Raw genomic sequence first — 23,945 nt, forward strand, 5'->3', positions numbered from 1 at the left:
CTTGCTCGACTCTGAAGCAGAACTGGAGACAATAGATGTTCATCCTGGTAATAAAGAGACCTAGTTGGGTCTCCACTTGCATAACACATAATATCAGCCAGAGGTAAGACATTTATGCTGTTGTATGAAAACTGTTAAAAGAATTTGCCAGGGTATAGGTAAGTTCTGATCAAAAGCGAGAAAGATTCACTAGCTAAACAAACAGATTTCAACTCCAAACCCGTATGTGGAGCTTTTATCTCTTGCAGAATCCATAAATCTCAAAAGGGCTGAGAAACAAGGTGAACATCCCATCTAGAAATATTACGGCAGATTGTAAGAAAGGAGGGAAGGGAATTCCTTAATAAGCACGTTATCTTCACCTTCAGTCTTTTGAATGACTTGATACATAAATAGCTCAGGTGTAAGTATCAAGATTCCTTTTGTAATCAGTCTTATGGAGCTACAGGCATAGCCTGAGTAAATGTAGCACCCATTTACGCTGTTATGGAACCTGTCTGTGGACCCAAGTCTAGATGAGTGCCCTGTTGATTGAGAAAGATCAAGTCAAGATAGCAGGGTTCTCTCTCTCTCTCTCATTTATGTGCTGCTTAAAAGAAAAGCATTTAATAGATACTTTCAATGAGGTGGACTGGTATAGCAGGCTCTGGTGTTTGTCCTGTGAAGAGGTGATACAATGTCAATGTCACCTTATAAGTAGCAATTTTCATGTACTGTGTGTTCAAGGAATAGCACTAACAATTCTAAGCAAATTATGTTTCATAGATTCATAGATATTTAGGTCAGAAGGGACCATTATGATCATCTAGTCTGACCCCCTGCACAACACAGGCCACAGAATTTCACCCACCACTCCTGCAAAAAACCTCACCTATATCTGTGCTATTGAAGTCCTCAAATCGTAGTTTAAAGACTTCAAGAAGCAGAGAATCCTCCAGCAAGTGACCCGTGCCCCATGCTACAGAGGAATGCGAAAAACCTCCAGGGCCTCTTCCAATCTGCCCTGGAGGAAAATTCCTTCCCGACCCCAAATATGGCGATCTTAAACTCAGCTGAGAATCCCAGATTTACAAGTTAAATTCTTTCCCACTGGGCATGGTTACTTACATAAGCAGTCAGGTTCAGGTAAATTTAAAAGAATGTAAGAACATTTCTGAGGCACGTGCACCTGAAACAGATTGTTTGCTAAACCCAAACGGAGAATGTAAGTCCAAGCTCTTCCTGGCACTGCTGTAAGAATAGGTTCCAGAACAAAAGCACTGGAGATCTGGCACTGGAGGGCCCAATCTCATCATAAAGACCTTCTGTGCCAAAGCAGGAGGGGATGCCAAGATTTCCTTTAAAAAATTTCTTTAAAATTGTTATTCACTCAAAGACTTGGAAATGTCAATGCACACTTGCTTGTCAAGTTGGTCCAGTAAAAGATATTACCTCACCCACTTTCTCTAGTATCCGGGGACTGACATGGCTATAACAACACTGCATACATAAAAAAGACATGCAGATCCAGTAATCCAACATTAGTAGATAAGGAGTGGACTCCAGGAATCAGAAATAAAGCATTGATACAGGTGTTGGGAACCTAGATGTCTCCAGATAATCACAGCCTTGGATGTTTTCAAAGTCATTTTCAGAGCCCATACGTGGCACAGAATGGAGACTCAGGTACTGAAGCTACCTCAGCCCAGGCCTGGGAACAGGTTTCCAAGGTTTCAGTGCTGAGGGTGTCTTTGCATTCAAGGGCGCCTCAGATAGGGAACCCAGCTGAAGGGTTTAGGAGCCAATGAAGGCCATTTCAGGTTGTATGCAGAACCCCAGCATGGTACGTGAACAGTTCTTCTGGTTTCTCCTGGAAGGACTCCCACAAAAGAAATTCCTACAGTTTCAGCTGACTATTCTTGCAACAGGTCAAGACATCAAGACATCACCTATCAATAATGCCTACTTGAGACTAAGCATCTGGCTATGGAAAGGCTCTATGATAGTAGAGCCAGATTTAGGGGTGTCGATGAAGTAGGGCTCAAAGGATCAGGAGACTACAGTGCCACCTAGATAAACAGAGTCAATTTCACTCAGCACCAGACTCAGTCTACTGAGTTAAGTTTTGGGGCTTGTGAGCCACTTATACTAAATATAGAACATCACAGTATGTGATTCACTCTGAACTTGTGGTTCTGGAGCCTCACCACCGATCTGCTAAGCAGCACTGATGGAATAAAAAAAGGTGCGGGACCTTTGGCACCACACTCATCTGACCTTGACAAATCAGGAACCTTGGTAATACTGACATGCAATCTAATACTCTCCTAATAAATGTCACTTCAGAGACTTTCAGCATTGGACCCAGTTGACCTGAGCACCAGAGCCCTGAGTACTGCAGACATGGGACAAACAACAACTTTGACTGGTGGCTTATCCAAGCTAATGGTGCTGAATCTTTGCCAGCTATGTTGGTTCAGATGAATCCATGGATCCTACTGTCACCTGAGCTGGGTACAGAACCACTTCAACTAAGGTCGACCTTAGTGCCAGTTATAGTGACCCATAAATTGGAACCAGGCCACTTCATTAAGTAGGTCACCAGGTCATGATTTTAGATCCTAAGCACTGAACTCAGTCAGCCTGGATGGATCCAGGGAAGTCTACAGTGTGGGAACCTCAGGAACACATAAGGTCAACCTATAAGGATCCAAGGACCTTAGTGCTGGGAAGTCAGTGCCCAATTAGGTCAACACAGAGGGATCCAGGCAGCATGGCATTGCATTGATGGTGCCAGGCTCACCCAGATAAGACCAGGGAGGCAGACTGCTTAAGCTGGGCACAGTAACTTAGGCTAGCAACGTCCAGACGAAGTTGATACTGGATTTAGATACTGCAAGAATAAGTTGACTGGGCCTGAGAAACATGACATAGGTAGAGGAGAGGAAGCCCTCTTGTTCCTGGAGGTCATTCAGATGATACCTGTGCCCAAGGGGTACCATTTTCAATTTGTTCTTCTAATAAAAGAAAAACTGCACTAAGAAAAACAAAGAAACTGATGAGCAAAGTGTCACAGGCACTGCTCGATATCTGAGCTTGCTGTACCTTTGGTGGTTAAAAAAGGAAGTGAAGGGTAGTTAGGGGCACTCCCCCTTTAGAGCCTATGAATCCTCTTTGAACCAAGGGGGAGGAGAGGCAAAGTGGCCCCAATGGACACTGCTCTCTAGAAAGATTTCACAGCTCAACGCCAGGAGGTAATAATCCCAGAAGTGAGAACACACAGAAGCCACTCGGAGAACTAAAAGTTCCAACCTTGCTGATGATCCATGTGGGGCATCAGTATAATTCCACATGGTGAATTTTTGTCAGTTTTCTCTTCTAAAATGTGAAGTTACATTTACACACACACACACACACTCATTGGCAGTTATGTAAGAGGTAAATTAAGGTTGTAAAATCAAACACTCAAAGCTTAGGAAATGCTAGAATTAAGATTGCATACACAAAATGGGGCCAAATGAAGGCTACAGGCGCACCCTTACTTCTGTCATTTCCTATCCAGAAAATGAAGGAACATGCAATAAGTGACAACTTGTGAAAAGTCTGGTCTAAGTGACTTGCCCAGCATCACACAGGAACTCTGTGGCAGAGGTGGGGACAGAATCCAATTCTCCAAGGTGGCATTCAACTGCCTTAACCATGAAACCATCCTTTCTCTTCCTGGAATCCCCTGCCTCATTCATTACACACCTACTAACTTCTTCAACAGACGAAGTGGGGGTCCCATAAATGCTAGCTTTATTAACTACATAGTTCTGATTCATTCCCCAAGCACTATCCATCCTGTGCACAGAATGATGCAGGTGTGCTGCAGGCAAAATAGTAATTAAAAGACTATCATAATGCATATGCACAAAGGGGCTGAATTAATGTTGCACAGGCAACCTTAAAATTGGTATTTCCTAACTTCTGAGTGCTTAACTTTGCAATGTTAACTTTTTAAAATGTAGTTTTGTATGAAGTTTCTCAAGTTTTAAAAAAAGCAAACTTAAAAACAGAAACTCCATCATGTAGAACTATACTGACTCCCATGTCTATTGACTGGTAGTGTTGGAATCTTTAGGTAAAGTCAACACTTTGAGCTGGGAGTGTGAAGCCCAGCTCAAGGAGATATATTTGGGCTAGCTCAATCAGATCAAGCCTGCTAAAAACAGAGTAGTCTGGTGGGAGGGGCTAGCTGCCCTGAGTACATGCCTAAGGTCTTGAACAGGTACGTAGTCGGAGTGGTTAGTCTCTCTTGCCGGTCATACCACTGCAGCTACATTCTATTTTTAGCATACTAGCTGGATAAGAGCTAGTGCAAGTACGTTTCCTTGAGCTGGGCATCATACCCCCAGCTTGAAGTTTAGACATACCATCAGATTCACATCACAGACCTCTACCACTCAAGCTCATTCATAGAGTTTAAGGCTATAAGGGACAGTTACACCATCTAGTCTGACCCTCCTGTATATCACAGGCCAATAAACTTTACCTAGTTAGCCCAATAACTTTTATTTGATGAAAATATAACTTGTATTTGGCTAAAGCATATCTTTTAGAAAGGCATCCATCCAGTCTTGATGTGAAGGTATCAGGAGATGGAGAATCTACCACTTCCCTTGGTAGTTTCTTCCAGTGGCTAATCACTATCACAGTAAAAAATTATATTTAATTTTTCATTTGAATTTGTCTGGCTTCAGTTTCCAGCTATTGGTTCTTGTTATCTTGCCTTTTTCTGCTAGATTAGGAGCCATTTTGTATAACAAAGTAACTGATAGCAGTTGTAGGCTGTTAACCACTATGGGAACGAGCTAGTTTCACAGCTATTTGCTGGACAACAGAGGAAACACTGGGACTCTGTGTAGGAGCAGGATTTTATATTTGTACTATAAGAATTAATGTACGATTTGATCATCCTAACAGCCACCCTTTTTGAATAGCAGAAAAGAATGACCCCCTGAGACATTGGTAGAAACGCATCTGACAGATTGCCAGTGTCTGTACTGATGTTAAGGCAGGGACAGACCAGAACAATCCTTATGACTGATTATGATCGCCCTTTTGTTTTAGGATAAGTTATAATGTCTACTATGGTTTCCTATATGTATTATAAATTAGGCACTCTAGTTAAATATACATTTATTTGTTTTCAGGTTTAGTAAGTAAAAGACAGGATCTTGTATTGTGTCTATGTTAATAAGATTAGAGGAATGTTGAAGGCCCGGGCCACAATGTGAACTGTTTTGATTACAAGATTTAGTAAGGTTTAATTTACAGTGCCTTTCTTGCTCAACATAAAAACTGCTGTATATCTTTAAAGGTCTTTGTAAAAGACTGTGTGAATGAGGAATGTATGCATCAGGAAAAAATAAAGTGTGAAGGCCATTGTTATAGCCAGATGGTCAAGGAAGAAGGAGTGAAGAGACTTAAGGACACTGGAGAACCATCAACACGCATGCATGATTGAGGAAGGGCAGATTGATGACCCTAAGGTGAAGGCTGGCACCCCTAAAGACAAGACAATTGATTAAATCGAAACCAGGACAGGATGACCCTCTCGGAGGTGTTTTGAAATGTTAACATCAAAGGATAAGACCAATTAAGGAGTAACCATAGTAATTTGTAAACATAGACAGCAAAATCCATAGACTTCAACAGAGAAAAAAGACTATGAAAACAGGGTGCTTGGCCATGGGACTTTGGGTTCATCTCGCCACAACTCCAGGAACATCGGATGGTGACCGACAGAGCCCGGCTCCCCTCTGCGACCAATCTGGCTGGCCACTAGATTGATCCAGACTCTGGACTGGTAACTATAAACATCAACTGGCAGGACTGTGTGCATGGTGTGTGTGGGTGTGTGTGCGTGTGTGTGTGTGACTGAAAAGCATATGCTAACTGCTGTATTCTCAATCAATGCAGCGTATTGCCTTTTTTCCCTAAAAAAGATCCCGTGTGCTTCTTATAAGCATAACATCTGGAATTCTAAATTCTATTCCAGGTTGTGGAGAGGAATGTGCTTCAGTGATTCTATCCCGACAGCCTGCCTCTGTCACTCCTCTGAATTTGAATCAGGCTGCTTCCTCCTCCACTTTGCCTCAGCATCAGCATGGGAAGCCCTGATCACAAGCAAGACAATCTCCTTGCTCTTAGTTCCAGCACCAGGTACCACAGTGGGCCCCAGGAACCAAGAGGTACAACCATAGGGAAAGTTCTGCTCAGCCTCTACAGCAGTGGGCTGGAGCATGCTGAGTGCAGACAATCTTCAGGTAATTTAGATGCCAAACTAAACAAACCTCTATTGAGCATGTATAAATAGTGATTTTCAGAGACTTGTAATTTGGCCAGATATGGATGGATTTTCATGGGGATAGCAAAAAGGCACTTCTCTCACCCTAGGTGATAACACCCCTTTCCACCACCCCTCCGCCTCATACACACTCCAAATTTCAAGACTCTGCTCTGAAGCAGTAAGGAACTAGATCTTCTCAATTAATGCTTGCGAAATTTAACATTTGCAAAACAACCTATTTTTCCCAAATTGCATTATCAAGAATGACCGATGCTTAAATTAAAAATAAAAATCAGGCATCTGGAATGAAAAATTTCAACTCCAGTGATTAAAGTTGTGCAAAATTGCAAGCAACTGAAAACAGGCTCTTATAAGAGAAACTGTTTGGCAAAGTTAACTAGAGATGTAACTGTCAGCGCTGCTTATAGCAAAATTCATAAGAGATTACATATGCACAAGGTGATGTAAATTGATCAGAAATTATGGGAAGAGAATGGCGGTTCAAAGGGCATTCTTGCAAATTGCTAAATTTAATAGGAAAGAGTAAGAGTAAAATCTTCTCTAAGCTTTCCACAAGTTTTGCAGACTATTTTAACAAGCCAATATAACGAGAGTTCAAGCAACTGCATGAAGGAGCAGTCAGCAGATGTGTGTGCTGGATGGAGATAAAGAAAAACCAAAAAAAGTCCATACATGGAGCAAAGCAAATGAATATCTTCCAACTCCCAAAGCAGCGCTCAAGGATTTCTTCTGCAATGAGCAAAACCGCAATTTAGGAGATGTCACTGACTGCATGTCAAGTCAACCTACTAGAACATCACTATTAGAAACCCTAACTAGCAGCTATCTAATCTAATCCATTAAATCCTGCATGTCAGCTCCAGCTGCTTTTGTGTCCTGAAGGATATAAATATCAAAAAATACTTCCTGCAACTTGGCTCAAGATATTTTGAAGACTTACAAATCCCCTATTTATTGTTTCCCTTAGGAAACTAGCTCTCTCTCATTTAGTAGTTTTCACATCCACGATGAATCCCTCTATTTGGCCACTGAGATCACGCCTTTGCTAAACACATCAAGTTTGTGCTGTTGGTCTGTTCTGTATGTTTGTGTGCTCAAGTTCAAGTCTTCCTGTTTCTCTTCTCCCACTCCCACATCTTTCACAAGACAAAAAACTTCTTAACACCTCTCATCAGGTTGAGACTGTCGCCTCCCTACTCCTAACAGTGATGTAGAGGTTTCATGTCCCCGCATCTTCAATCTTCATTGCATCAAATCAGCACAGCAACACAAGAGTACTTCCTGCTGATCACTGATAAAAGTTATTTCCAGTGCAAACTATTGGAACTTTTTCCTGTGGGGCTCAAATTTGGTCTATGTTTAATCTGTTTTCAGACTTTTAAAAACTTCAGTGACATTTACAGCAAACATGGTTACATGTGGATGATCCAAGCACTTCCCTGGAACTCCAGCATATGTTTCCCTTCTTTCATCCAAAGGAAACTTGTGCTGGTTTGCTGCCCAGTTTGTCCCTCCATACAGACAAATGGCTTTTCAGTTGTCCACTCTTCTCTCTACACCTTAGGATTCTGTGATCATTTGCAATTCCCATGCTGCTCTAATAAAGTCACAGTACTATATAGGGCCAATTTCACCCTCTTTTTGACATTTGACTTTATTAATAAACTAACAAATTGAGACCCAAAGCTTGATTGTTCCTAGAGCTTCTCCTGTGCGACAACTTCTCTCCTAGACTCTAGCTCTCTTCTACCAGCTGACTGCTGCACTCCTCTGATCACTACCCTTGTAGTTTCAGTGGAATGTACGATTTTGTCAGTTAAACCTGGCCAGTTGGAAAATACCTGCCACCTGTGGTGTTGCAGAAGGGCCAATGTCTCCTGCTTTTGGGTGGGTTTCAAACCCTCCCATATATCAAGGCTCTCCAGAGGGATTTCTTTCTTACTCTCCCAAATCAATTAAAGGGGCACTTAACATTCCCTGATCAGCACAACAAATCATATTCACTCCCTTCTCCGGTAAGCCTTCATTCTAGCAACATGTGCTGTATGCACAGACTCCCCTGCCACGGGGGTTCCTTACATTGTAAATGACCTCATTCCCCCTATCAACTCAAAAGGTCCTTCCCAACAATCCTGCATTTTGTTCCTCCTCCCTAGAATCAACACCAATACCAAATCACCTATGTCAAAAGATCTCTCTTCAGCATGCCTGCCATATCAAGCTTTTTGAGTCACCTGATTTCTTTCAAGGTTTTGCTGCACTAAATCCATCATAGCCTTTAAATTCTCTTTAAAATGAATGACATACTCCCCTACAGGCTGTCTTGTCTCCTTTGTACTACCCTCCCAAGAGCCTCAAATCATCCCCTCACATGTGTTCCATAAAGAAGATCAAAGGGGGCAAAGCCAGTAGATTCTTGCGGTACACTTCCGTGTGCGAATAACACATAAGAGAGTAACACATCCCAGTCTTTCGCTTGCCTGATAACATACATCTTCAGTATAGCTTTCAAAGTCCCATTAACTCTTTCCATCAGACCATTAGTTTCTGGATGATGAGAGCAGCCTTTATAAGTCTCACTTCACACAATTTCCATAACTTAAAGTTTGCACTGTGGTCTGACAAAATATCCCTGGGAAAACTTACTCTGCTAAAATGCTGAATAGGATAGTGGCCATGGTCTCAGCTTCTATATTAGATAGAGCTGTGGCTTCAGGATACCTGGTGGCAGAATCCACCACAACAAGAATGTATTTCTTTCCAATCCTGGACGCTTTGGACACCGGCCACACAATATCCAGAGACACTGTGGCAAACACCACGTTAATGATGGGCAATGGCTGCAAAGGTGCCTTGCAAAGTCCTTTTAATTTCTCATGCTTCTAACACAAGTCACAGCTCTTACAGTAATTATTTATTGTCTCACACACGAGGCCAATAGAAATTCTGTTTAAGCCTGTCACCGGTTCCTTTTACTCCTTAATGTCCAGCTTAAAAAATCAGGGTTTAACTGCAGAAATTCTGTCCTGTATTTATCAGGTACAAGCACCTGCTTGCAAACCTCAACAGCATACCTCTTTTTTCCTATGGAATCCTTTTGGTACAACAAAACTCCTTAAAGAAAAAAATCTACCTTTTCCTTCTCCACCTGGCGGATTATTCTGAGCCGCAACCCTCTCCTGGTCCAGGGAAGGATCAGCCTGTTAAGCCTCAGTAAAGTCCTTTGGAGTCTCACTTACATTCACAGCAGACTCTGGCAAAGCAGTGGAATTTTCAGATTCCTCCTCTGAAGACAAATACTGCTGCTCTCAGCTGACAAAGGACTGAGGGCATTTCCCTCCTACTTGCAGCCCCTCCTGCTGTCCACAGACAAAGCAGGTGTGGTTGAGCTATACTCTTTCTGGCTGCGAGTTATATCATCAACCTGCTTAGACATGGCTAAAATGTTATTACCTATTAAAATATCAGCAGGGAGCAGATTTCTAATGCCCACAATATCATCACCCTTAAAATCCTCCCACTCAAGGTGGACCTTAGCCAGAGGCACAGCTACAGAGCATTCAGCCAAAGCTAATATATTTAAACTCTTACCAGTGTCTGTCTTTCTCCCTTACCAAACTTTCCTTGACCAAAGTGACTTGGGGTGCTGTGTTCCTTCAGCCCTTATGATCTATGCTATTTACCTTAGCATCCTTAATAAATCTTCACTGCCTTCCCAAGACTCAGTCCTTACATAGTTCTCTGGGTCCTGCACCTTCTCTACTACTGTCTCTGGTACCATTGTAGCGGCATCACAATGGGGGTTGTGGATCATAGGGTAACCTTGAGTTTTGGGCAAGTTGATTTTATATGGCCAGGAGCCCCACAAAGTGATGGCAGATTACCTGTCTTCCCTTAGGGTAGAGGGTTTCAAAAGCTGGGCTCCCCTGGGGTTTCTTATCAACACTGGGTTTAGGTTTACTTCCAATCCCCTCCTCCCTCTTAACTGGGGTGACAGGGAATTTCCCTTCCCCTGGGATTTGCATCCTCCATGGACCCTTGATTCAATATATTCATCAGAAATTTCTATAGTCTATGGAAGGTTTATTGTCACAGATGGCTACCTTTACCTCTTCTGCAACTACCCATAACAATTGTTCTTGGGCCATCAGATCAAACAGTTTTTCATAATCACCTTCAGCCCTTACCCCCATTATCCATTTTCTCATAAAATTAGACATTTTGTGTATATATTCAACATGAGTAATACTGTCAAACATTTTTAAGATTTCTATACTTCAGTCGATATGTCGCAGGAGTGATCTTTAATTTTTTCAATACACTTTAAATTTCTTACACACCATAGCATCCGCCTCCTCCATATAATTAAAAACTTGTCTCACTATCCCAGTTAATCTGGTGAAGAGGATAGGCATCCACTTATCCTTTGGGATCTTGTGGATTCCACACAGTCTCTCAGAGGTACACAGGAACTCTTCTAGAGCAACAAAGTAGGTCAGGTAATATCTTTTATTGGCCCAACTTCTGTGGGTGAGAGACACAAGCTTTTGAGCTACACAGAGCTGTTCTTCAGGTGTGGGGAAGGTACTCAGAGTGTCACAGCTAAATACAAGATCGAACAGATAGTTCAGCGTAAGTAGTTAACAATGGTCCCTTAGAACAGCGGTAGGCAACCTATGGCACACGTGCCAAAGGTGGCATGTGAGCTGATTTTCAGTAGCACTCACACTGCCTGGGTCCTGGCCACTGGTCCAGGGGAATCTACATTTTAATTTAATTTTAAATGAAGCTTCTTAAACATTTAAAAAACCTTATTTACTTTACATTCAACAATGGTTTAGTTATATATTATAGACTTATAGAAAGAGACCTTCTAAAAATGTTAAAATGTATTACTGGCATGCAAAACCTTAAATTAGAGTGAATAAATGAAGACTCGGCACACCACTTCTGAAAGGTTGCCGACCCCTGCCTTAGAATATGTGCTAACACCCCTGTAGTCATAGGACAAAAAGTGGGGACAGTGGGTTACAGATTGTTGTAATAAGCCATAAATCCAGTGTTTTAATTAAGTGCATGATTTTTAGTGTCTAGCAGTTATGAATTTAAGTTCCCAGGCTTGTCTTTTGAAAGTGTTGTGCGGACTACCTTTCCAGATGAGGACTGATTGTTGACATATAGAACGATCACTTTGTGAAAAGTGTTCTCCCACAGGTGATATGTTGTTTTTGTCTCATCATTTTCCTGTGAGTTCATTCAAGAGCATAGCGATTGTCTGGTTTCATGCACACAGCTGTTATTGGGGCACTTAGTGCAGTGGATGAGGTATACCAAATGTAGTGATAGGCAAATGTTGGATCCATAGCTCTTGAAAGGTGTGTTGTGTGTTGATCATTGCAGCAGTGGAGATATATCTGCAGGTTTTGCACCTGTTGTTCTGGCAGGATCTGGTGCCGCTTTGAGTTGATGTGTCCTGGTCTGTGGGGAGCTTGCTTCTGATGATAAGCCTGGAGAAGTCAGGGGTTGTCTGAAAGCCAGAAGTGCAGGTTCAGGGAAGATGTCTTTCAGGTTGGGGTCCCCAATAAGTATGAGTTGTAATTAACATAAGAACGACCATACTGGGTCAGACCAAAGGTCCATCTAGCCTAGTATCCTGTCTTCCAACAGTGGCCAATGCCAGGTGCTTCGGGGGGAATGAACAGAACAGGTAATCATCAAGTGATCCATCCCCTGTTGCTCACTCCCAGCTTCAGGCAAACAGAGGCTAGGGACACCATCGCTGCCCATCCTGGCTAATAGCCATTGATGGCTATCCTCCATGAATTTATTTGATGATACCCCATATGGATTCCAGTGTGGATGGCAGTGTGATAACTAGTGGTGTGTGGTCAGAGACTGTTTTATTTCTGTATTGAAGCAGATTTTCTTGGGGTATTTGGGTGGCCCATTCCAGGATGCGATCTACTTTTCTGGTGGAGTGTCACAGGAACTCTTCTATGCAATTAGTCTCTTTGCTACTGTGGAGGAGGGAGAGGGTGTAATCACTGGCTGAGGAAACTCCTTTTGCTGCTCTAGTACTTTGACCTGCAATGTGTGAACTTCCATCTGTTTCTGGTGTGCCCTCTCCTCAGCTTCTAGCTGTTCCACATGTCTTCAGTGGGCTTTCTCCTTGACCTGTTTGTTAGCTATGCATCATTGGTGGGCTCTCTCCTCAACCTTCTTACCGGCTTTGACTGATGCTTGGATTGCCTCAGTCTCCCTGATCCGCAGCTCTACCATCATTCTCTCGTGCTTACGTTCTTTCTGGGCTACCAAGTACTACAATCAGGCCAGTTCCCCAACCGTATCTGGAGCAGCAGGGTCCTTGGATGCCTGGTCAAAACTTATGAGCAAAGCTCTCAGTTCCAGATTTGGGACTTTCCTTTTAAAAGACATTCCCCTCTCCGTGCATGACTGTTCAAGGTCTTTTGTGACAAGACCATCATATAATGGTGGCCCACTTACTGTGTCTATTCTTTAATCCTTAAAACTCTCAATATCAAGCTTAAACTTTTAACAGCACTGGGTTATGATCTATAAATCCAACTGACCAGTGGCATGTGAATTGGGCAAAGATTACACCAATGTCACACTGTCTGGAGTAGCTCGTGAGCAAGAATACCAATCTCAGGGCAGATTGTGAAGAAGCAAGCACAACTCTCAAACTTGTTGTGTGTTCTATACATAGATTTCACCAACCAAGTAACAAGTGTAAACTCCTCAGGCACTACACAGCCGTAGCACGGTGTCAGAGTCCCCGTGGGCATTCCAATCTATCTTGCCACCCAGCGAAGCTTGACTCTGATAGATGGTCACTTAACATCAAAGATCACAAAATAAAATGGGTCTGTGTGGGCATTCTGGGATATTTAGGGGTTGGGGTTGTGTAACTGTAAAGGCACAAATAAAGGTGAGACTGTCCTAAGTTTCAAAAAAGGGAAAGATCTGAGGGTTTATACATATTTCAGGAGCACCTGCTAGTGCTCCCAATACTCTCAAAGAATTCAAGAGACCTCAAAGAGCGTTTTCCATTTTTAGGCTGAACTACAAAGAATGAAAGATTTAGAAGTTACCAGTTATGTTTCTGAAAATGATCAGCAGTGAAGTAATTTGTGTTATCATTTAAACTGTCATCTTTTGGCTTCAGAATTGAGACCACTTTGAGATGAATAGGTAAATTTCCACCTTCTGAGTTCTGCTTTAATTTACCTGCGGATTGCAAGAGTGCGTCCAGTTACATTCAAAGGTCTATCACAACCAGAAGGGCTAGAAACTTAATTCTCTTTAGAAACTGCAGATTTAATTCTGCAGAAACCGATGGAGCTCTCAGAGAAGTGGTGCTATGACACCAGTCAGTACCTGCTGAATCCAACCTTTCAATAAAAGTGTTGATTGCTCTTTAGACATCAACCCTGCATCCACTTTGACAGCTGGGTAGACTGATCTTTCAGTAGGATATCCTAAGATCTCCGAACAATATTTGGCTTGGGAACAAAGGCAGGATTAGTCCATAAAATCATGTTGTTTTTACTGTAAGTGCAACAATGGGACAATGTCTAGAGTCACTAGTTTTGAAATTCTTCTAACAAGTGATCACTGTGAAAAAAGGCTGCTTTAATGGAAAAAGAAAATAAGGAAATTGAGCTCAGGTGTCGAAATGATGAAAGGGTTAGGGCTCCAAGGGCAGAGTTAAGGCTCCAGACTTTGAACAAGTTATGGACTGCAGAGATGCTGCCTTTGATAATTTTCTTACAGGGGGAATAGAAAGATATGCCCTGGTCTGTCTCATTCAATTACATTGGCAATTACTGAGACAAAGCCCTTCAAGGAACTAGGTTTATCCCTAATAATCAATTTTGAATACATTATAAGAAGTGATTATATTAATATGATCTGCTCATTTGAACCCCAATGTATTAATTTTAGTAGTAATTTTAGTAGCCTGGAAAGTAATATATTGGTTGAGTCCTCTCTGGGTGCCACAGCCATTTCAAATGGCCATTTTGGAGTACCCTTGCTAGATCAGTCTTCCCCCTTTAAGATGTCAAGGTGCTAGACACGTCTTCCTGGCTCACGGAGAAAGATCAGATGCTGGATAAACGAGTCTGATCTTATTAAATTCCCATTAGTTCTGATCTTAGGACAATAAGGTTTGTAAAAACAGGGGCTCCTTGACTTGTGAGGTGCAGTGAGAAGTATATTGGCTTCCCCCTTGATTTTCCAGACTACCATGTTTTGACAAAGCTGAGACATAGCTTTCCCTGGACCACCCTGTCCAACCTTGTGATTGTTTCTTGGTGTAAAATGGTCCATCCATATAACAGGTTAATTGGGAATTCTGCATTTTAATGCAAACTAGGACAATGGCCATGAGTTCAAGGCAATTGACACTCATGATTCACTTGAGGGGCGATCATTGTCCTTGTGTAACTGGAGATGAAATGCAGACACAGCCCGGTCTGAGATGCTTGTTCCCATCCAAATAATTGGGAACAGTTTTGTTTTTCTGATTATCTGGGCCTCAAATTTCAGAGCTGAGCAACTACCTCAACTTTGTAAGTCAATAAAATAAGTCTGAACAAATGTCATGCTCATGATTACACCAGACTGGTTGAAAAATAGGTAGAAATTTTCATTAAAATTCTCAAAAAATTGTTTAATCAAAATTCAAAATTTTGATGAAAAATTTCATATAAATTGTGAATTCATAAGTATTTAACCAACTCTATGTGGCACTAAGGAGGGCTTTAGAGTGAGCAGTTGATCTCATATCCTATAGAACAGGAGTTCTCAAACTTTTTCATAGTGTGGACAACATTTTAATACAGAGATTGTGAATATGGGGAGAGGTGGTCTGCACAGCTACAAAAAAACCTTGGAGCAAGTGTTGATATGTGGAAGTATTTAATATATTTTTAGCTTCTTTAATGCAGTTTAGCAGCTGGAAATAAGGACCAGGCAGCACCACACAATCGGTCACCTTCCTGAGCAAGTGCTCTGTGGATCACAGTTTGGAAACCTGCACTACAGATTTGATCTGTAAAGGGGGGATTGGGAAAGTAATCTTCATTGGCACTAACTTTTCTTGTTCCCCAAAGACATATGAAGCCAGCTTAGCATTTTTGGAAGAATACCGGACTCTAAAGATTGTGGTAAAATGGCTGGCTGAAGAGCAAAAAAAAGTGATGGAGAGGGTTAGACAGGGCAGCACAAAGCTGCAGGAAGGAGACTGCAGTGGCAGCAACCTGCAGTGGCTGATGTCTTCCCTGAGCTCACCCAGACAGTCTGAATGCATTTCCTGGTGGGATTCAAAAGCCATCCAGAGGAAGACTCTCACCTGCACAGAGTCTTTCAGATTAGGCCAAAGAGAATAAGGGCCTGTGAAGAGTCCAGGCATAGCCTCTCACAACTGGTAAGGAATCCACACTCCAAGAGGCAGTGATGGATTCTGTCCCGGCTTATCAAGAAAGGACAAAACTGTCCCAGAACAGTCACATGCTTAGATAGGGATAAATGTGAAAACCTTCCTATCAAAATTTGGCAGCCACCTCCATGCAGACTTAGGGCTGAGTTGAGATTAAAGGGATAGGTCATCCTATCAGCAGGGAGTTACACCATGAACATGAGATTAGGTGCGTACTAGGGAGGGATCTAATGGTATGTAAAGATGACCTCAGGAACTGAACACAGGAAATCTACCTGCAAAGAAGTGCAGTTTTCTCGGCAGAATCATACTCTCTGAACAGCCTGGGCATCCGGTGTCAAAGTTTGAGTGGAACCTTTCCCAACAGTTTCCCAGACCAGGAAGCAATGGGTGCAGAAGTTGTCTGATGAATGAAAAAATGACCTGCTTATTAGTGATTGAGACACTTGCAGGTCTAAGAAGAAGGTCCGTCAGAGAAGAAGCTAAAACGGAGAGGGACAAGGATGGGAGCAGAATTCTATATTACAAAAGTCGCTTCTACCCTAGTAAATTGAGGAATTGATCTAGCTCTCTGCAAAGAAGTTATAATGGAGAAAGGAGGTGAGGAAAAAAGAGCAGAGACAGGGCTGATATTCTTCAAAGAGTATACGTCAATGGCCAAGGACTTATACTAGGAAAAAATGTTGACCTGAATGTTCCTGTCTGGACTGGGCTGCCCAAGATGGAGTCCATTCTCTAGAAGAGGAGACAAAGAGGAAAAGGAAGACATGGAAAAGCTCCTTCTGGAGAAGAATCAGGGCAGGATTTTACAGCTGATTCGGTTGTTATGAGAGAGGGTATTTCTAGGAGTTAGAATTGCTTTTCCCCTTAGACAGCTTCTCATCTTTATGAGGAGGGCAGAAATTTTTGTCCCACTAATGGTCTGGATATTCCAAAATCACAGCAAAAGTAGGAATGCCCCAAGGTGGAAGTGTCTATAGCCCTAGTCACCAAGAATGCCCATCACAACAAGGCACAGTGAAAGCAGGCTCCATCCTTACAAACCAAAGGAGAAACTAGTCCTACGAAGAGCAAAGTGACGGACAGCCTCTTACCTCCCAATTCCTGGTGACAGTCATCTTCTTCCACTTTTATTCTAATGAAGAAAGAGGGGACAGTTGTCTTTCATTTCACATATACCTCTCACTGGAAGTCCTAACGAAGTTACCAATGACAAAAAATCCATTTTCCACAATTATATTTAATTTAATCTTTCTTATAGCACTTCCATCGTATGTGGTATGCATCATTACTCCATTACATATCTTTTAGCATAACAGGAGAAGAATGTTACCGAAAGCATATTTTGAGATGATTTGGTTTTAGGGTAAAAAGCACATCACATATTGACACTAAAAGCACATACCAAGGACAACACCATCCTGATTTGGTTTTAGGGTAAACAGCACATCACATATTGACACTAAAAGCACATACCAAGGACAACACCATCCTATTCCGTATCTTAGAAAATGATTAATTGTAATTGAGAGAAGTCATCCAGCCATTAATTTACATCTAGACTCCATGTCAAGACTTATTAACTTGTGTAAATTCTGAAACAAGCACTTTTGTTTTACAGGAATTTTTATTACTCCTCTGTGACCTGTTATTTTCCTATTAAATTCTTTAACCTGGCCAGGCTATAATTAATAGTACTTGGTTTGTAAATAATGGTGGGACTTTTACTTCTTTCCTTCAGACTCCATTCTAGTGTCTAACAGATTTTACACTAGGAAGTTTTTCTAAATAGTCATCTTAAAAATTTTCTTTGCTTAATTTCAGTCTATCACAGCTAGTTATACCGAACCCCCTTGCCCCACCCTAAATAATTATTTGGGATCCTAGATAATTATACATTTCAAATACTTGTAGACTATCATTATGTCTCCTTTTAAGTCACTACTTAGTCAACCTACATAGATTTTGTTTTCATATAGCAATACCTATATTGGTATTAGCAAAAAGAAAAGGAGTACTTTGTGGCACCTTAGAGACTAACAAATTTATCTGAGCACATGCATAAAGCCTAATATTTAAGTGTCTCAACCCAGCCTCCATTTGTAGCCATGTAATTGACACACTATCACTTGCACATGCAAATGATAGAATCTCCATGCACAAAACCTGTTTTCACCAAACCTACCCTGGATTTTCATGTGCTAATGGACTGTAAGTGTGTGTTTATGTGCACAAATGAAGCCTAAATTTGTAGCCTTTAATTTCCTCAAATTAAGCAACATATTGACCTTAATTTCTTTAAAAATCAATCCGTTCACTGCTACTGCACTGACATATTTATTAATTTTATCCATCCTTGAATTTTATTTCTTCCTTGCTGAGTGAATTTAGTAGTGCAAATTATCAGATTGAGAACACTGGAATCTGCACAGGTACAGAACAGGGTGTAATGATGATCCTGTCAGTACTATGAATTCTCCTTGTCTTTTTTGTGACACACTTTTTTGTAGTACATCTCGAAACATACACAAAGGTATGACACTAGGTTTACATGACTGCCAAATGCCATTTGTTTTCAGCGAGTCTAAATATTGTTCCAGTTTAAACATGCCAATCTGGATAGCACAAACAACTCAAATACTCTTTCTCTTACTGTCCATCTGTGTTCCGATGGCATTTTAAAATCTCCCAGAATCCACTGCTTCTGAGAGCTGTGCTGGCAACTATGGACTAGGTACTTCTCAAAGAGCACTGCAATTGAAACAGTTTTGAACATCGGTAGCGTGGCCATGGGCAAAACTGCAATGATTCAGAATTTGAATCAGCACATCCAGATACAGCGAATTGTTTGTGCTTCAGCTGTTCTGTCCCTCTATTTCAGTTAGGAATTACTGAGATCACTAACACAGACAAGCCCTAGATAATAGTGGTAACTTTGAATGTTTTTCCATCAATGGATAATTGAAGCATATTAATAACACAGGTCAAAGGTACCAGAATCAATTTAATGTAGCCAGTCTACCCACTGCATAATGTGAAGAGTCACCGCTGGCAGTAACTTTATGTTTGAGAATGCTTCCTTGTTAATGTCAAATGTTTTTGAAATCCAGAGGTTCCTATTAAGATGCTGACTCTGTACCATGGCTCTGTAATAACAATTAGAATTTTCTTGAATTTGATACCCCAAAAACCGGGATGCACCGGGGGAGGGGTTTAAGCATTGGCCTGCTAAACCCAGGATTGTGAGTTCACTCCCTGAGGGGGCCATTTAGGGATATGGGGCAAAAATCTGTTGGATGATTTAATTGGGGATTGATCCTGCTTTAAGCACGGCGTTAGACTAGATGATCTCCTGAGGTCCCTTCCAACCCAGATATTCTATGATTCTATGATCATTTATAATTTGGCTTAATGATAAGTGAAATATAATGGATAGTTTGTAGTGTATAATCTCTATAGTTACTAAGAGAACACTAAATACTAAGGACCTGATCCTGCAAGGTACTGAGCATCCTAAACCCCTAAGGATGGCAAAGGGAGCTCAGGATATTCAGTGTCTCACAGATTGCACTAGGAAATTGCCTTCTCAAGGGACTTTGAAAGAATCAACTTCTGCATTGCTTATGTTGTGCAAGATGCATAAAGCCTTCCACCATCAGCTAGAGACTAGTAGCCTTATTCAGACACTCAGCTGAAGTCAAGAGAATCTTTCCATTGCATTCTAAGACTTGATTCAAGGCAGACTGGACCACATTAGCTCAGCTTTCAGACTTCTGTGATGTCATCAACCCAATCCTCAAGTTGCTGCCCAAGTCTTCTAATAAAAAGTTAGAAGACAGGACACAATATTCATTTTTTAATGCAAATAATACAAAAAACCCGTAAAACATTATGAAGTCATCTTTATTATAAAGGAAAAATATGATAAAAATATGTATTGGTTTAAATTTCACATTTATAGCTCTGTAGGTAACATTTTTACACCTGTTTCCAAATTGCAGAGATTCAAGTCAAAAATTCTTACAATAAAAATGTGAAGGGGAACTTTTTGCAAACATAATCCCAGTTGCTTTACATCTGAGATCAAGAGAACACTGAACCGGCTTCAAGTTTACACCTAAAGACTGAGAAAAAAGAATGTAAACTGGTGTAGCTTTACTGGCATAGGGTTATTTCTGGGTCACCTACTTATCTCAAGCCTCCTTTGGCTGGAGGCCTCCTATGGCTAAGTTGAAATCTTACAGGTCTTAGCCTGTAGGCCTTGCATTACAGCCTTACCTTGCTTATATACCTAATACACACTCATCACTCAAAAATACTTGTCAATAAACTGAATTGATAGTTGAATTCATAGTTCTGTGTTAAACCAGTGTCCCCAGTGAGTGAGTCTGGCTTCTGTGTTGCTACACTTTTAAAATCAACAGGGTGAAAATCGCCCTTAGCAATTCTCTTAAGTTGGGACACCCTAGGAGTACACGAAGAACGAATACAGTGACCACAAACACAGTTACAATTAAGAAATCTTGTTTGCATTATAAATTATAAAACAGCAGCAACACAGGAGCTGGAATCACTCACTAGGGACACTGGGGTTTAACACTGAACTATGAATTCAATTTAATTAGCGGCTACACTGGCTTCCCAAAAGAATTCAGCTATGATGCATACAATCACTTGGGCGAAATGAAGGCTCGTGACAGACTGGTTTCTGGTCTGTCAATAATTCAAATTTCCTATAAAGGAGAAATACTGGTAAAAAGGAATCATGGGCAAAACATAAAACCTGCCTCAAAAAAGACAATGAGATATCTCTTGATCAACACCTATGGTCAGGGACAGAAAACATCTGAAGCTATTTAGCATCCCAAACTTATTTTTGATAACAGTCATTCACCCAGGGTAGGTCTACACTGGAGGAAATTTTAAACTCGAGTTAATTGGCAAACATGTACGTACATACTAATGACATTCTACAAAACACTTGTCCAGCCTAGCATGTACAAATGTGTTAGCTAACATAAGCTAGTTAACAGTCCATTAACGGAAGTTAAAAAACGTGTGTAGACAAATTTCCAGAGGATGGTATGCTGTAAATGCGGGTTGAAAAGTTAACTAATAAAAAATAAACAAACCAGAAAGGAAAAAAGGAACCTCTGAACTGGTTTACCAAAAGAGGATAGCTAGAGCAGTGGTTCTCAACCAGAGTCCTGGAGGGCTGCAAGCAGGTTTCAGGGGGTCTGCCAAGCAGGGCCAGCCCCACTGCATGGGTCTGAAGCCTGAGCCCCTGAGCCCTGCCACCCAGGGCTGAAGCTGAAGCCTGAACAATGTAGCTTTGCAGGAACCCCTGTGGCATAGGGCTCCAGGCAATTGCCCTGCTTGCTACCCCCTAACACTGGCCCTGGCTTTTATGTGCAGAAAACAAGTTATTGTGGCATAGGTAGGCTGTGGAGTTTTTATAGCTTGTTGCGGGGGGGGGGGGGGCGCTCAGAATGAAAAAGGTTGAGAATCTCTGAACAAGAGAATGACTAACACACAATGGACATTTAATAGATAGACAACAATCTCTCTAGGAAGGTGGTTTTCTGCATAAATACCTTTATGAGGGATGCCAGATATTATAAACAGGCAGGCTAGCATGTTTAGGATCAAAAGGATCACAGTTTATCCACATCTATATTAGAAAAGTTTCATCACCAATTTAAATCAATCTAGTGAACTTGGTGCCAGCCCCACTGCACTTAAGCAAGGGTTCAGTCAGTTTAAACCATGAGATAATTTCTCAAATAGAAATAAACAGGTTTAGTCAAAAGTTGAACTGGTTTAAGTGCATCTACAATAGAAGTCTTCACTGGGTTAACTAGACGGATTTAAAATCCGTTTAGTTAAGCCAGTGGAATTTTCTAATGTAGAGCAGGCTTTAGTAGTCACAGCAGTACTAGCAAAGGAAGGCTATATGAAATCTATCCTACTTAAGAATCTCACTCAAAAGGTCAGGGAATTAAGAAGTCCTCTAAGGTTTGTCTTCTGCAGCACTTCTGTTTGGCAGATGCACAGGAAACTCCAGACAAACCATGGATAAGAACCAAGTTCAAGGAGAAAGATAATGAAAACTAGGACTTGTCTACAACTGGTAAAATTCAGACCCTCTATTCAGCACCTCTGTAGCTCCACTGGTGATTGCAGGAGTGGACTCTGCCCTTCTACACTACAAGCTTCCACTCTTGTTATCAAGGGTGGAGCTGTATTCAGGGTGAATTATGGAAGCAAATTTTCCCAGCATGGATGCAATCATAAAAAATTAACAGGACCAGACAGATGAACAAAGTTGTATTCTGAAGTTTCTGAGCACACAACAGAATAAATAGAAATAATTTAACAAGGATAGTTAAATAGTCCCCCAGGAGGTGGGCCAGATAGAACTTTGGAGTGGGAACAAATATTTCCTTTACAACTCATCAAGTCAAGTGGGCAATGGAAGTCTCCGAAAAGGGGGAGCTCTAGAAGGTGGGAAAGGTGAAAAAAATGGACGCACATATGGGAGAAAGGGAAACACCTGATCTCAGAGAAGACAGGAGAGACAGATGTCCAGGGCTGGACCTGTATGAGACTTGCCATGTTGACTGTCTGCAAAAGAAGCTGAGAAACTGGCAAATTTGGCAAAAAAAGTATTTGGTTGACAAATACTGACACCAAGAGATCAGAGTGCATTTTGTTTATGTAAGTTACACAAACTGAATTTATGCAGCTAAGCTTTTGTTAGTTTTACAGGAGACTTGCCTCTAATAAGACTCACTGTTTTCTAATAAGTTTGACTTAAGATCCACAAAGTCCTAGGCTGTTTGGGAAATATATGTATCCCAGGATGGACTTTGTGAACAAATCTTTGACCTTTGCAGAGAGTTAGTGAAGGCAGGAGCTTAGAATCGAACACTGCTGAGAATTTCTAGGACAGTCCGTACAAAAGAATAAAAGACTTGCACAGTGCTATGTGTGCTCAGCAAAGTGCAAGGGGAACACCAGATGGCCATGTCTGAGAATCAAGTTTTAAATAACTGGGACGCTGACCTGTGACTGCTGAAAAAGGAGGCACTTCTCTGGATTGATACCACAGGCGAGGAGAGTGGCAGTAGTATCCAGGATGCTTTGACGCAAGACTGCTGGCTCCTGTGGTATTGTGAGAGCGTGCAGATCTACAATGCTGTACAACACGGAGGTGTACTCTTCCTGAAGCCTCACCCAGTTCTGGATGGCTCCAAAGTAGTTGCCAAGGTGGAGCTTCCCAGTTGGTTGAATACCGGAGAAAATTCGATCCATACCGCTATTCTGTAATGAAAACATTTAATAATTTATACCACCATTGCTTTTTCACAGCTTCTTTCATCTGTGGTTGTCAGTGTTTTTCAGACATTGGTTACGCCTCACCTACGCCCCATTTCCTCCTACTCTTCATTTTGCAGTGTTTGCTGTCAAACTGGAAGAATGTATATGATGGAGATCTCCAGGGATCTGTCCTGTGTCTGGTATTATGAAATATTATCATCACTGACTTCAATAATGGAGTGGAGAGAACACTTACAAAATTTGCGGATAACACCTAGCTGGGAGGAGTTGCAAGCACTTTGGAGGACAGGATTAGAATTCAAAATGATCTTGACAAATTGGTTAATTGATCTGAAATCACTAAGATAAAATTCAATAAAGACAGTAAGGTACTATACTTAAGAAGGAAAAAAAAATCAAACGCACAAATACAGAATCGGAAAAAAGCAGTAGTACTGCTGAAAAGGATCGTTGTCGATCCCAAATTGAAGATAAGTCAACACTGTTATGCAACTGACAAAAGGACACATAATTCTGGAATGTAACAATAGGAACATCATACGTAAGACATGGGAGGTAACTGTTCTGCTGTAACTGGCATTAGTCCAGTTTCTGGCACCACACTTTAAGAAAGACATGGATAATAAGCACTGGAATAGTTTACCAAGGGAGGTTGTGGAATCCCCATCATTGTAGGTTTTTAAGAACAGGTTAAACAAACACCTGTCAGGGATGGCCTTGATATACTTGGTACTGCTCAGTGCAGGGGGCTAGAAGGAATAGATAAGGTCTTGAGGTCTATTTCCCACCTTAGATGTCTATGATTTC

At 41.4% G+C, this 23,945-nt stretch overlaps 1 protein-coding gene across 1 annotated transcript in view; it reads right to left on the minus strand.

The window, feature by feature from the left end:
* Positions 1–23,945, minus strand: part of WARS2 (tryptophanyl tRNA synthetase 2, mitochondrial) — a 79,010-nt gene that overhangs the window by 17,396 nt on the left and 37,669 nt on the right. Inside the window, exon 2 of the mRNA XM_074947626.1 lies at positions 22,863–23,120. Coding sequence (XP_074803727.1) covers positions 22,863–23,120 — 258 coding nt within the window. The remainder of the gene's footprint in view (positions 1–22,862; positions 23,121–23,945) is intronic.

The sequence above is a fragment of the Natator depressus genome, chromosome 1, assembly GCF_965152275.1.
Source record: "Natator depressus isolate rNatDep1 chromosome 1, rNatDep2.hap1, whole genome shotgun sequence".
Lineage (NCBI taxonomy): Eukaryota > Metazoa > Chordata > Testudines > Cheloniidae > Natator > Natator depressus.